General features: G+C 44.3%; 2 protein-coding genes across 2 annotated transcripts; both read right to left on the reverse strand.

Annotated features, from left to right (window-relative positions):
* Window positions 1-950: 950 nt before the first annotated feature.
* Window positions 951-3,352, reverse strand: LOC125024000 (akirin-2-like). Its single transcript, XM_047611617.1, has 6 exons — window positions 3,156-3,352; window positions 2,634-2,813; window positions 2,317-2,460; window positions 2,073-2,222; window positions 1,751-1,822; window positions 951-1,590 (listed from the first exon to the last, which is right to left on the reverse strand). The coding sequence occupies exons 2-6, from the start codon at window positions 2,809-2,811 to the stop codon at window positions 1,580-1,582; spliced, it is 555 nt and encodes a 184-aa protein (XP_047467573.1). The 5' UTR covers window positions 2,812-2,813; window positions 3,156-3,352; the 3' UTR covers window positions 951-1,579.
* A 960-nt stretch (window positions 3,353-4,312) lies between these two features.
* Window positions 4,313-7,826, reverse strand: LOC125023131 (cannabinoid receptor type 1B-like). The gene is made up of 2 exons (XM_047610165.1): window positions 7,224-7,826; window positions 4,313-6,655 (listed from the first exon to the last, which is right to left on the reverse strand). Exon 2 carries the CDS (start codon window positions 6,592-6,594, stop codon window positions 5,164-5,166), a length of 1,431 nt encoding a protein of 476 aa, XP_047466121.1. The 5' UTR covers window positions 6,595-6,655; window positions 7,224-7,826; the 3' UTR covers window positions 4,313-5,163.
* Between the last annotated feature and the right edge of the window lie 7,564 nt (window positions 7,827-15,390).

Genomic DNA, 15,390 nt, shown 5'->3' on the forward strand with positions numbered 1-15,390 from the left:
AGAAGCCACGAAGGTAGACAAAGAACCCAAACAAGCAAATGAAGCAGGAATATTATTATTACTTGTGTGTTTTTTTATTCAGAAATGTGCCAATATTGCGTATCTGTCAGTTACAAAAGTGTGTGCGTCTACCTCAAGGATTACAAGTTAATTTCAGGGCAGACTGTGAACAAACGGAGGAGTTTTAAAGAAACGGGCACAAGAAATCACAAAGGAACCGTGGATAACTTCTAGGCAACTGAAGGCCTTTCTCACACTGGCTAATGTGAACAACCACGGCAGAGCGGCAAGGACTAAACGTTCCGTGGACAGATGACGCCAAAGTAGAAATATTTGGTGTAAACGAGAGGCATCATGTCTGCATTCCAGTTTCAGAACATCAACCAGTCCATGAAACACGGGGGCGGTGTTGTCCTCGTTTGGGTTTTATGTCTCGCCATCAATGATGAACCAATGAAATCTTAAAGAAAATGTCAGGACATCTGTCCATGAGCTGAATCTAAAGAAACAATGGGACCAAACACAGGAAAACAGGCCGAGTCCTGATGTAAGTCCAACAGAAAAGTTGAAGGGCGTGAAGCAAGCGGTTCATGAGAGGAAACTCTCCAACGCCTCAAAACTGAAGAGGCTCTGAGATAATGGGCTAAAATTTCTCCAGCAGTTACTATTAATGTTTAGCTGTACCTACTAAAACAAGGTTCACAAACATGTGCACCTCACAGATATGCACAAATGATAAATACTAATTTTGTGCATCAAAAAAAATTTTCGGTTCCCTTTGTTCACTTCCAGGACTTATAAATCTGTCATTTTTATGCAGAATTGTTTGTTAAATCTTTCAACCGTATGCAGCCAAGACACGACTGGAGAAAAGCCGGTGACCCTGATGTACTGAATCATGATCATCTATAGTTCTGGGGGCATTAACTCCACATGCACCAAAACAATTCTCAACTCTTAAAAGGTTTTTATTGTTTTTTTCCAATAAGTACATTGGTTTCAAAGTAATACCAGCAGAACGAAACTCAAAAATAAATAAAACACTGGTAGGAAGAAAGAAAAAAAAAAAAAAGCAAATTAGCCCACTTAATGCTCAATTTAAAAAGCAACGAACAGAGGACGAACGTATTCTCTGTTTAACTTCCGCTTCCTTTCAGATTGACCAGCAAACCTTGTGTAAAACTCTGCGCCGCTTTTATCGTATTTACATGTAACAAACAGAAACGGGTGACGAAGCCTGGAATGCCGGGAATCATTACAAAAGTGAGATAACTGTAGATACACGTACAGCTGCAGGAACAGAGGCCACTGGTAGAGAGAGGGTCCATTCATTTACATCAGGAAGCACCTAGCTGCTTACAACAGAGTGGTAACGACTGACAACAGCTTCATATAAACTTTTGCCCAAAGACGGATATATGGCACAGTAAGAAAAGTTTCATTTAAACTAACTAAACTGAATCTCTTACAATGATGAGCTTTTTCTTTCTTTCTTTTTTCTTTTTTTTTTTTATTCTTGAGATATCACATGATAACTTGCAGCAGGAGAAGGCCATCTCGCAGGGATTCTGTGCCACACTCAGGAAACATCTGGAGACGACGGGAAAAGCAGAAACCAGATTTGTTAGTTCAAACTTCAAAGGCGGCGCTCGAATCCAACAAGACCTTCTTTTTTTTTTTTTTTTTTTTGGCTTAGAGTGAAAAGAGGGACGTGGAAATAATAATGCGAGGTGAGAAATCTAAAACTCACAGCTTGCAGGTTGCTCCCCGAATCGTCGCATTAACTGGTCGTGTGTGAACTTCACAAAGGTGTCGTATTGTTCTGAAATTCAAAGGGTGGGAAATCACAGTTACTTTAGTTGTACGGCCTCAGGCGCAATGTACATTATTCAAATTTTTTCCACATTCAAACCCGGCTTCTGAAAGTAAAAGCTGCTCACAAGGCTAATCACTGAAATTCACTTGATAAAGCCAGATTTTACAAACCAAATGAACAGTTTTGACAACTTTGTTGCCTCCTTTTGCGCTAAACCGACTGAACATGAATATGAACATGAGCGGCGTGTACCAACCGGCCAACTTTGAAGTCATGGTCTCCTCGTATTCCTCCCGCACCTTCTCTTCCCTTTCTTTGAGCAGGCGTTCGCAGATCATACCAACTTGTCTGAGGGTGAATAATGGCTGTTCTTTTCTAGTCGGAGAGACGCCTCCAGAGGACGTTCCTGTGCAAACGGAGCAACGAAAAAACCCTCTGAGTCTTTGGGGGATCCTGTGTCACTCTGAACAAGTCTCCTAAAACAGAAACTGTGCACCCACCTGGCATGCTGGAAACATTCATAGTAGACGACTGGGAGGGGGATTCTGGAGAATAGCAGCACTCTGACTGTTGGTAGCCTCCATCTAGATGCTTCCTCTTCTGAATGCGTTTGTACTCCTGTTTGATGCTGTTGAGGATTTGTTCTAGTGGGTGAAAGGGAGAGCAAAGAAGTGGATCGTCAACAGCTGTCCGACTGTGGGGGCTCGTCCACTAATATTTGATCTGTGGTTTGTTATGGTGCGCGTCAACGTGTTGTTAATTTGCCCCTCAGGTCCTCTGGCTAAGTCACCAAGCAGGCCAACATTAGTAAAATTACCTGCACTAAGTCTCGACGACGACTCGCCGAATGGCGAGGGCTCCATGCTGAGGTACTTCCTAGGGGATGAGGATGAGGACGACGGGGAGACGGGGATGCATCTTCGCCTTTTGGGGGACGCGGGACTCATCAGCGGGTCGAAATCCATGGTCCTCTTGAGGGTGGCTCCACACGCCATGGCTTCAGTTGGTAGGAAAGGGAGGGGAGTGCAAAATGCCGAAACAAGACAAGAACGAGGCGATAAGATCAACCACTTCAGACAACTGCGAGCCCTTGTTGTTGTTTAACGTGCCTCGCTGGTCGCGGCGTGAGCCCTTGTGATAAAAATCTGTTTCCTTTGCCGATGAATGCACGCTAAACACACTGCGCAGCTCACCCTTTAAATATTTGCTAGCGAGCTAACGCTAGCCGTGCTTCCTAGCCAATAATCAAAAAGAAAACAAAGCTAACGTTAGCTCTGGCTACCATTGGTAGGTAGACTACGTTCTGGTGCACATTTGAATAAAGCTGTTGTTGTCGTACCTTTATTTTTGGGAGGGGAAAGCTGCTCCGTCCAACTGCGTTCACCAACTCGTGTTGTTGTAAAAGTTGCTTCCCAAAAGTTGAAGTGACGACCATCCAGCTGCGGGCCAACCGTGTGCTGCTGTGAGATAGGGAGCTAGTGGTAGCTAACGCAGCTTAGCAGCCTGTCGGCTTCTCCGGCTCCTGACGTCACGTGTGAAACAACGAGCGAAATGCATTCTGGGTTATGTAGTGACATATTTAAAAACCGTATTAAAATATTTCAAACTGCAGCCTGCATTATTCAAAATACACATTTCAAATGACACTCATTTTAAATTTCACCCGGGTGCATTGTAGCCATATTATGGCATTTTATAAATGACAGCTTTATCAATTCGTCCATTTTAAATAATAACGTCAGCTTCTTGTCTGTGCTCCACAGGAGGGCAGTGTAGCACACGGAAATACAGTGGCTTCACTCTGAAGGGCTCCAACGAAGATGACTGGAGAGATTAGAAAGGAAACGTCTATATTTCTGTGACTGGACAAACTGCGCTCCATTATGGACAACCCATCCCATCCATTACACCAAACATTAGAGGGGCAGGGGAGCTCATTGTCCAACAGAGACGTGCAATAACAATGACTCTTACTATGTGTGAGAGGGATGGCTGTGACATGTTAGTGTTTTTTTGTACATATTTTTGTATTCTATTTTTTTTCCCCATTTATTTTTATCTTTTTATTTTATTTTTTTATTCCCATACTCCTATGGCACCCAGGGGGGGACACCATAATTTCTATTCTGTTCTAAAAAAAAACAAAAAAAAAAAACAGACTGATTCAACTACACTCCCATAGTTAACACTTTTATTATTATTATATTCTATGATGAAGCTACTGGAGACTGGATTTCCCTCAGGATAAACAAAGTACATCTTTTCCTTTTATTGCTTAAAGTACAAACGTTCTGCTTTCGCATTGAAACGAGCCTGTGACTTGGAGCCATGAGGAGACTTGATTTATGGGGCCATGGGCCGAAAGATGAGGGAAGATATGCAGAAACACACATAAGACAGTCACACACACACACACTGACATACATTTTTTCAACCTTGAAAAAGAAAAAAAGATATGCTTCTCATTTCCAGTAAAGAGTCGCAACCTCTAAAAAGCTGTTTTCATCATTTTATTGAAAAAGGATACCAGCCACGTTGACAAAATTATGAATAAAAATAGACAAATTTCACATATTTACTGAACGCTTGTTCTTGTTTATACACACTGTCGTGGGTGGGGGGTGGGGCTGGGGGGTAACAATGGCACAACTGATGCTTCACAGGAGTATGGTAGTATAGCTTTGCACAAAATGCTGTTAAACAGTTTTATCATTATAAATCAGCAGATCACATCAAGCCATTCATGTTTCAAAGTTTGCCTCTTTGCAGAATAAATAAATAAATAAATAAATAAATAAGACTTTATTAAACTTGACACACTTCACAATGTCATGGTCTTACAAAATCCTCCGGGAACAAATCAGGTCTTTTTTCTTTTTTTTTAAAACAGATATTTTGCATGAACGAGACACAGTTTCACCATTGCCATACAATATACTGTTTTCCCTTAAAGCTGAAATCTGCACATTCAAATCTAAGCAAAAACGACAATGCACACTTTTGTCTTTCTAGTCATCGTTATAGAAAAATGCACCTGTGCAAACTGGCTCTTGAAAATGGGACTTTAGTATTTAGTGAAGTAATTCAGATAAAATTCCCATTGTCAGTCAATTTCCAAGTAAGAGAATAAATACGGCATTTTCAGAGTTGCCACATCCCACCACACAGAGAGAACAAATGGTGCAATGATATTACTGGCTCAGATGAAAAAAAATAAAATAAAAATCCTCTGAACCTAGGTCATCTTTTGGCACGTTTCACAGTCACAGAGCAGTGCACTAAGAGGATGAGGGCTATTCTACACTATCTTGACTTCACAGTTGTTCTAGAGAAGGGGCGCTCGTCTTTTAGACCGGCTCGGCTGCAGAAGTGTCAGTTCCCCCGGAGAGCGTAACCTGGGCCACTTTTACTTGAGACTTTCCGCAGCTGCCTCCGTCCTTCACCACCACACTCGCCGTGGCCCTCACGCTCCTGCTGTTCCAGTCACTCTCGGCGCTGTTGTCCAGGGGCTGCGTCGCTCCCCGGCACACGTGGCAGATGTTGAGGAAGGCCCGGCGCAGGTCCTTGCTCCTCATGGCGTAGATCACAGGGTTCACGGTGGAGTTGAGCAGGCAGAGCATGCTGCAAAAGGCAAATATGGTCTTGATGAAGTCGTTCACCTTCCCGAAGAGGTCGTAAACCATGATGGCGAGGAGCGGGCCCCAGCAGATGATGAGGGCCACCAGGATCAGGACCAGGGTTTTGGCCAGACGCAGGTCCATGCGGGCCTGCTCAGGCCTCACTGTCTGCACTTTGGTGCCTTCTGCGGTGTAGACAATCACGCTCCTCTGGGAGCTGCGGCTCAGCATGCGGACAGCATGGTGGTGGGACTTCCACAGGATAAACATGTAGGCGTAGATGATGAATAACACCAAGATACTTGTCATTCCAATCCAGAACATTAGGTACTTCTGGTCAATTAGCGGGAAAATGTCCGAGCAGACAGTGCCGAGGCGTTTGCAGTTCCACCCGAGCAGCGGCAGCAGTGAGATAACGATGGAGATGGTCCACATCATGCTGAAGGCGATGACCGCTTTAGTCTTTGTGACGATGCGCTTGTACGCCATGGGCCTGTGTATGGAGATGTAGCGGTCGATTGCGGTGAGGAACAGGCTGCCCACAGAGGCAGTGAAGGAGGCGATGACCCCGGCCAGCTTGAAGAGGAAAACGTTAGGGCTGTCCTTCCGGTGGAGGACATGAAAGTCGAGGAAGCTGTACACAAATATGATGCTTCCTATCAGGTCCGCCACCGCCAGGCTGCCTATGAAGTGGTAGGACGGCCGAGATCGAAGAGTTTGGGAGTGCAGGATCACGCACAGCACCATGAGGTTCTCCAGCACTGTAAACGTACCCAGGGTGAGAGCCAAGATGGCGATGGCGAGCTGCTGGCCGGGAGTGAGGATCATAAAACACTCCATGTTGTCCACAAAGTTGTCCCCGCACTGGGCCGCTCCTCCGCCCTGCACGGAGGTGGCGTTGCCCATCATAATGTCCGACATGTTGGTGGGAAAAAGGGGCGGGATGGCGCTGTAAAGGACATCCTTGCTCCCAGGGACGAGCCCAGGGACGGAGCTACTGATGTAGGCAGAGTGGGCTTTCTCAAAGCGGAGTCCGTTCTTGATCAGGCTCGAGTCCACAGAGGAGTCGTCGTAGCTGGCGTCGTTGGAGCCGAGGTAGCGGACACCTGTCGTTAATGTGCTCATCGTGGTGCCGGCTATCCTGTGCAAAGACAGCTTCATGACTGCCGAGAAGCTCAGTGGAGAGGTGTGCGGTAAAACAGTGTTACACTAAAAGGGACATCTACAGAGAAAAAAGGAAAGATTTTCCATTAAGAATTTTGATTTAAAAAAAAAATCACATCATTTCACATTTAAAAATGTTCCAACACAAGAACAAAAGTCTCTGTTTATTGACTGTCAGTGGAAATAAATCTATTGCTGGGAGTTATTGGGGGAATGTGTGCATCGGCCAGCTGACTCCTGAACAGATGCATCCCAGACAATAGTGGGAAACTGAACAGTTGATGACAAACCTGTGCAAAGCCTGGGGGGGGGGGGGTGGCTGCATTAAGTATGTAGGACAGCCAGGGCTTTCTTATTAATTAAAGGAGGTCATTAAGCATTAAGCTTTTTTCAGTAATCACTGGATTAATTAGGCATCAGGGGAGAGAGTAGATAAAGAGTGAACATATCTGTCCAATGAACCGTGCGCATTTGGATGTCGGTAATGATGGCGTTAATTATCAACAATCAAGTTCACACAAAGACGATCCTCGAAGAGGACGCACTGCAACAGCAGCAGCAATAACGCAACTTTACGAATTTGAAACAATTCAAGAGAAATAGTAATAATAAAGAAAAGTGCATACCTTGATTTTATCGCTGTAAACACCCTGCATCGATCCATGTCGCGAAACATTAATTGAACTCTGAAGTGCGCTCTTGTTCTCTTCACTCTTCGCGAACAATGACAGCAACTCCAAGAAGAAAAGAAAGGAAAAGAAAAGCTAGGGAGTAAATTTGCAGGGTTTTTTTTTCTGATGATTTACCAGGGGGAATGATCCCGAGTTGACTCCCCGGATACTGGTGGTGTGTTAAATACAGTAAAGCCGGGCAGGGAAGGCAGGGAGACGGGAAGGCGGTGGGGTGCGTGTGTGTGTGTGTTGGAGGGAGCGGGCGGTTATAAGGCTTTGTGCGCCTGCTGGTCACGTGGTCTCAAGTGTTGGAGCGCAAAATGAAGTGCGTCCTTGATAGATAGATAGATAGATAGATAGATAGATAGATAGATAGATAGATAGATAGATAGATAGATAGATAGATAGATAGATAGATAGATAGATAGATAGATAGATAGATAGATAGATAGATAGATCAAGTTCATGTTTCTGCAGCAACAATAAGAAGACCGGGTGTGCACGTGTGTGCATGTATGCAGATGTGCAATAGTGTGTTCCCCGCGTTCAAACTGTCATGTAACATCATCAACTACATCTTGCATTTGTATCATCATCAGATTCTACATGCACACTTTCGTCAGGTGTATGTATCTATGACAGATGTATGTTTATCTCGTTTATCTCTCTGTTCTCTGTCTCTATGCGGCCAGCCTTAGGCAGATGGATCCCTCCATATGAGCTGGGTTCTGCACAAGATTTTTTTTTTTTTTTAGCCACAGATGCCTTCAGCCTTGCTCTTGGGGTTTCACGTGGGGTTTCAGACCGGATTTTGTAAAGCGTCTTGAGACAATTTGTATTGTTATTGACGCCATATAAATAAAACTGAATTGAATCACCTCACGCAGAGGTGAACTCTCAGAAGGAGTCTGCTGGAAAATTAGCTCTGCTGGCTTTGAGAGCATCACCTATTTATAGGGGATGCTGCTGCTGCTGCTGCTGCTGCAGGGACAAAACACATACACACACACAAAAAACAGCTGTGTTTTGTTGAGTTTTACTTCCACACCACTGTTTTTACACTATGTGCAAATATATATGTATACATAAAACCATCCACACAGAAAACTCGTGCAAATCCTGGTGTTTTCACACATCGTCTCTGAGATGTTCTAGTCGCATGCATTGTCTTGCTGTAATTTTATATGATCAATTATTTCACCTGAGTCACAGCAGGTGTGGAAATAAAATAGAAGTGGGTGTTTGAGGTACTTGTAAAGTACAAGTACCTCAAACACCCACTTATATTGTATTTTATTTCCACTCAAGGGTCTACATTTGATGTGCTTTCTGTCCCATTACATTAATCCAACAGCATTTACACATGAATCAGTTTATAAATGATGATATAGCTAACACATGTGCACACAGACCGGCCCCAAATGTGCCAAGATAAGTAATTTGGTGAACTTGCCCAAACAGGCAAAAAGTCTAAAACCTTGGTACAAGTAGTTGTGTTCTCGTTTTCTTATTTTCATTGAAACATGGTGTAGTCTGATTCTTGCACCTCTCTAGTAAAGCTAGAGGTGTTACCTCTATTAGAAATGGCACAAAAAAAAAAAAAAAAAAAAAAACGTGGCCTTTCAGATATCCTCTGTTTAATTTGGGGCACATCTTTTTCGTGCAGGAGCCTTAAGCTGGGCTACAGTTTTAGTAGCTAACCAACAGTATAATTAACTTGACAAACAACCACATTATCATGCCGCTTACGCATATGTGCATCAGTGTACTTCTAAGATCCAGGGCCGCTCTGCATAAAAAGCCATCTTCTTGTTGACGCTACTTATTGTTCTCGGGTGAAATCAGCCTGCTAAACTGTCGAGTTGTAATTTTAGTTCGGTCCTAAAGTGGAAGCGCTGCTAAGTCCATTCAGAATATCCTCCACTATTAATCCATTTATTTACTGCAGTCGGGGGCTACATGCGCATACACTATTAAGAGATCTTTTCCTGTCCTGTGCAGCTGCGCAATTATTTCCACCATGCACTCCCAGCAGAGCGATCTCCCAAATTACATGTATCTTGTTGTGGAAAATACATGACATTTGGCGACGCAGCATCATGAGAAAACAATGAAAGGCGCTGCGCATGATGCCAGAGCATCCAGTTCTGGCAGAACAGAAGAGGCTGAGGAGTCATCCAACTAATTGCTGAACACTTGTTATGCTGAGTTTGAAGCGGATTAAAGAAGGCATTGATCACTTGTGGCAGAACAGTATATCCAATATGTTCTTGTCTCGAAGATAGTTTACGCAGAAACAGGCAGGGCGTGTGATATGTCTTGTTACTAACCGGTGATTGTGGAATGTATCTGTGTGCAAAGCGACTTCTGTTTGCTCTTTCGTGGCTTCCTTTTCATCAGAATCAAGATTCAATCAGGGTTCGTCATCTGTCTTCTCCCCCAAGGCAGGGGGCAGAGTGTTGCAATTCACATCCATCATAATAATTATTGTCATTACTCTGGTGATGGGGGTGGGGTGGGTGGGTTCAAAGACAAAGCTGCCTGTCGTGACAAAAAAAGGCCTCGGCGCCGCAACTTGCAGAAGTTCAATTTTTCAGCCGTTTCACGTCCGTCTGGCTTTCGCGGATGAATATTGCGCGTGATGTACGGTGATTGATTTGAGCAGGATTGCACGCGAAAGCACCATAATGCATCCCATTCAATATTGATCCTTCTCCATTTGCAGTCAACTTATGATATTTGAGCGGTTGTCCGCGTTGTGGGATCATTACTTTCAGTCCACAAAGGACAAGTCCAGCAAAAAAAAAAAATAATATTCATGTATAGAAAAGCATATAAATATCTATATTATACAGTATACTGTGAATCTATAGGATCAATATTACAGCGAGTTACTTATTCCATGAAATCAGAAAGCAACAAGCCTGAAAATATAGTGATTACACGCAGCGTGTTTCCAGACGAGCCTCTGAAGCAGGCTGTCTACCTCTGATGTGTTTGTTTCGAGCGGCTGTGAGAGGAAAGATTGAAGGGGAGGAGGAGGAGGAGGAGGAGGAGGTGCGGGAGGGTGGGTGAGGAGGAAAAGATGCATAAATAGAGAAGGGGAGGAGGAGGAGGAGGCTGTGGCTGACAGCTCTTAACTGTTCCCCTAATCTGCCACTTCTGTATTCTGTTCCTCCCCAGCTGGAGGAAGCCGGTACTGTAGCCAAGGACGAAGCTGAATTCACGTCAAATCACTTCAGCCGGGAGTCGTGTGCATCTTCACCACTCACTTCATCACGCAGATTTTGTGTTCCGACAAGGCTCCGCTAGTCAAACTGGAGGTGCTTGTTGATCCCTTTGTCCAAATACGTTCAGCAGCAGAGAAATAAACAGGGAGGAGAAAGTAACTTCACCTTCTGTGAAAGCAAAATGTAAGTATTCACGAAAAGATGATCCAAGGAATCAATCAAGACAAAAAATAAAATAAAATCTTTAATTTCTCTTAAGCAGATTCGGCCGGCGACAACGCGCAATTATCTATTGTGCAAATGGTGAATATTCTCAGTGCAGGATAGACAGACTAACGGCATAATGGTCAGTGGGTAGAATCCCCTTCATGCACCATTTAGTCATGTAAAGACCTTTTTTATCTCAGCGGCACACAGTGGTAATCACAAAGACTTAGCAGGTGGTTCAGTGGATGCTCACTTGCACAAACTCTATGCAAATGAGCGCTCCAGGCGCACATGAATTACTCAGGCAGCAGAGCATAGCCTCATATCACAGCCCATCTGAGAGTGTTGTCCTTCATGGTTTTCAGGAAAAAGGAGTGATTCACTCGTAGCCATGTGGCCTCAGAGGACGATCTGTCTGTGTGTGTGCGTGTGTGTGTGTGCGCAACTTTCCTGACCGAAGATGAGATGTTCACCAAATTCCGGCCCCACTAAAGCAATAGAGTATAATCTGGAGTCTCCTTGTGGTGCCACCGGCTGAGTCACAGCCAGAGAGTCACTCATCTGCCCCTACTCGCAGCTGCAGAGCTTCACAGGCTGACAAAAAAAAAAAAAGAAATAAATAAATAACCTAATGGACCTGACTGCCATGACACCAACAGTCACTTTACCTGGAATCACATGCCCCTTTTCTGTCAGGACGAAGAGGAGTTGTGAAATTGAATGCTTATTTTTAGCCCCTCGCCATCCTCATTTCCACCACACGCGTCCTTCTGAATATCCGCGGCTCTTTAAGCGACGACGCCGCAACAAAGGCTTCCACGGCCTGTGTTTCGAAGATATCAGCTGAACCTAAACGGGGTCGCGTTCGCAGCGTGGCGTTTGGACATTTCATGCCACTGCGAGTTTGCATCTTGAAGGAGATTTTTGGAGACCCTTGAAGAAACGGTGGAGGTCGTGGAAGCTCAATTTTCAGAGGATGGTCACAGTTGATACGCAGATCAGCCAGAACATTAAAACCACTGACGGGGGAAATAATAATAATAATAAATAACTGTTCAAGTATCTGTAAGATGATCAACAGGACCCAAAGACGCTCACTAACAACATTGTGTTGCCAGACACCAGAGGGCACCTTCTGAAGACCAATGTCCATTCTCTGATGAGTCACAACTGTTTTGGAGGCACAAGGGAGACCTACACAATATTAGAAAGGTGGTCATAATGTTATGCCTGATTGGTTTTCTTTCATTATGCTTTTCCTGCATGATACACAGTTACCTGGTTGTCAGCTTACTAAACTCTTAGCCTTGGAGCCACTAGTTGTAAACTAAACATTTTGCGTAGGCCTACATAATTTACATATCATAATCATAAACCCAGGAGTTACATTTGAAGGTGGCAAGAATGTCAATGTTGTGCTCAGCCTTGCCTCAGTCAAACATGAGAGGAGTTTTTTTTTTTATTGTTATTATAATACTGTGGCCTGGTGGTCAGTGAATGAAGGAGTAAATGTAGTGATGGATCAAGCTCTTGCCAGTCAACCTTGGGGCAGGATGGATAGGAGAGCAGACTGGGTAGGGTTTGTTTTTAGCTCAGCGCAGACCTCTGTCCTCTCTGTCAGGCCCCAGCCTCTTCACACAGCTTACAACGCCCACTCCTCCGGGCTCTGCCATCAGACGGCACACTGGCCCAGAGGCAACGGTGTCTGCGGCAGGTCATCACGCAGGCTGAAACGAGAAGCAACAGTAGCACAGATTAGGTGACGAGTAGCCACTGGATGCTATTACATGTAATACTGACATAGTTTTGGCCTGCTGTTTGTTGGTAGTTACTAGTTTTATACACAGTTGTCTACTTCTATGCTAGTTTAAGCACCGTTTGACTCTTTTTTTTTCTCTAATCAAGTGAAAAAAAAGCAACTCAATCTGGAAAAGTTGCCACAAATTTAAAAAAGAACACATAAGACACAGGAATTGTACTCTGCTTCGGAACAAATGAACCAATCTGAGCCTGGTTAGGCAGAGCGGTCTTACTCCAATTGCAATTACTCCCCAGAGTGATTAGCTTGCAGTGTGAACGCGCATCACCCACGGACCGATCGTGGTTGTTTCCCTGAGGCGTCTTTGGTAAGAGCGCTACCTAACGGGATTGCTACGTGTAGCCTAGATGTTTGATCAAGCTAAACCTCCTATTCATTTACGCTGATACATCAACCACACTACGGCAGTAAATGCTTGAGCCCACACTCGCTGCTGTTGCTCCATCTTTGATTTATGTCCTAATTTTCTAAAATCCACATTTTCCTCCAGAATTATGACCTGGGGTGAGTCTAGGGTCAGAGGTTTAGGGGTGCTGAGCTTAAGGACTTGAACATCTGCAGGTCAGTAAAGATTGGCAACCCTGCCCAGGAGAGAACATCATGCTACCCTTTGTCTCTCGTTTTGGACTGAACAGACTCTGCAGACTCCGGTCTTCTGTGCTTGACTCTCAGTCACCTCTTTCTGAATGGACATCACAGCTACTGTAGGTGCTGGAGTCTGCTTTGGCCCGTGGCCCTTCTCAGCCAAGGTGTGTTTAGCTTACAGGCATTATTAGTCTCACACATTGGCTTTAACATCAAGACACATGCCCACCAAAAGCTTAACAACAACATCAACAACTGTGGGCAGTGGTTGACTGACAACTGGCACTATTAGTTTGCCAGAGAGAGAAAAAAAACGTGAGCTAGGAAACTCCTACTGAACAATAACAACAACAACAGTAAGAGCTGGGGCTGTTGCTAATGACTGTAATGTGTTGGTGCTGAGTGATAAAGTACGTAGATCTAGGAGATGGTCAGCAGAACTTAATGCACGGCGGGAGGGGTAAACGAGAGGGGTGGATCATACCACTGCAATGCAAAGGGGGGGGGAGTGGGGCGTTGCATTTCCTCGTTAAAATATTATGTTTAAACCACATACTTTCCACTATTGTGTGTGTTCTTGTTTAAATCCATCACTGCAACAGTTTTCATTGTTATTGTATTAATCGCTCGGATCCGGGTGCAACCACATGTCAACACATGAACACGACGACGAGCATATTATTAAGCTCCAGTGCTGTGAAAGGTGACGGCCGGCCGTCCAGTGGCGCTCCGCACCATTGGCACTGATTGGCACTAATTGGCACCACTTTTCAGCAGAACGAGCCGGTCTCTGTTCAGACACTGTTTGGCACCGTTTCAGCTTAGAGAAGCAGTGCAACGGAAGTACTACGGAAAGTTGTCATCTTCCATTTTAGCTGATCATTCAAATATTTCCACAACAACATGATCGTCTAGATTTAATTAACTGTGCTAATCAGCCTGATTCAGGAGAGGCCAGGTTTGGTGCTCTACCTAGCTTCATATAGCCTACGAGCTAATAGCAGCTCTTCCACTTTCTCTGAAGAGTCATTGCCTTTACAGGCAGGCGTAGAGTGTATGTGCAAGGAGTCAACTTCGTCTCTTGCCACGGAGTCGCTGTGTGAGCTCTCGATTCCAGCGCTTCAATGCAAACAGTTCCACATTAGCCATTCTCATACTACTCACTCCATCATGTTTATACGCCCATTACTGGCAAACGCATCCTGTGCAACTATTTCAGAGTGCTCTCGCATCCCGGAAGAGTTCTTTTATCACACAGACACTCTTTGTGTATCAGCTTTTAGTTTTATTACGAGACGGAGAGACTCTGCGGCAAAAGACAGATGGTTTATTATTTGTGTGAGATTTAAATGATTGTGTTTCTTGGTCAGCACAGAGGTGTTTTAAGACCTTTGAGGTAAATGACAGAGATATTAAAAAACAAAAGAAAAAGGAAGAGTGGTGTAGAATATAATGCATTTGCTTTCATATGGCTAGACGTAAAAACACACTGTCCATACCATCAGTCTAAAAGCATCTGTGGTCAGCATTAAACAGCAGTTTGTCTTAGCTGGTCTTTTTGCGATGATTGTTGGAAAGTGTTACCATAATTTACATAGCAAGCATTAGTACTGGTCACCGCGGGTTCTGTGTGAAACCGTTAGCGCTAAGATAACGAAACCAAAATGGTTCCAAGAAAGGAAAAACAAAACTTCCGTCGAATCCTAACGTACGTTTCTCCGCTCTCCTCTAGACGTCCCTCGAGCTTCCTGTGAATTTCTCCAGACATTCACCCGTGAACGTGCGCCTGGCGAAGAGACAAACCCGGATTCTCATGTGCATTCAATTATGAGACAACCTTTTCATCCAATAATGGATGAATATTTCATTCAAACGCAGTCCTCACGGAGCAAAGCAGCAAAGCCATAGGAGGCTGAGTAAAGTCTGAAGGTCACAAGGATGGTATCGTATACGCTGGATGCCAGACCCTTCTTAATCAAAGGCTGGGGTCAAAGTTGAACAACAGTTGAGGATGACATTTCAGCTACTTTAAAAAATGACATTTTAAACAATGTAAGTTCAAAAATCAAGCTGCTGCGTTTGGTTTTAAGACGGATCTCTATTGGAAACACACACTCACCTTCTTCCGTGTGGTTTATTGCAGAGTCATAAGTGCAGGAAGCAGGCTGCGGATTTATGACATTAAAAGGATATGTTTCATTTTCACAGATTCCCTTGTTCGGTCGGGTCAGCGCTGGCAGATGAGCGGATGCTGACCAAAGTATGATCTCAGCCCCCATCA

This window comes from Mugil cephalus, chromosome 17, assembly GCF_022458985.1.
Source record: "Mugil cephalus isolate CIBA_MC_2020 chromosome 17, CIBA_Mcephalus_1.1, whole genome shotgun sequence".
NCBI classification, from domain to species: Eukaryota; Metazoa; Chordata; class Actinopteri; order Mugiliformes; family Mugilidae; genus Mugil; species Mugil cephalus.

Coding starts and splice junctions, on each gene's coding strand:
- LOC125024000 (XM_047611617.1), bottom strand. CDS start 2,811: ATGGCGTGTGGAGCCACCCTCAAGAGGACCATGGATTTCGACCCGCTG. Junction 2,461..2,633: donor GTCGTCGAGACTTAGTGCAG/GTAATTTTACTA, acceptor TTCACCCACTAG/AACAAATCCTCAACAGCATC. Junction 1,823..2,072: donor CATGACTTCAAAGTTGGCCG/GTTGGTACACGC, acceptor TTTGAATTTCAG/AACAATACGACACCTTTGTG.
- LOC125023131 (XM_047610165.1), bottom strand. CDS start 6,594: ATGAAGCTGTCTTTGCACAGGATAGCCGGCACCACGATGAGCACATTA.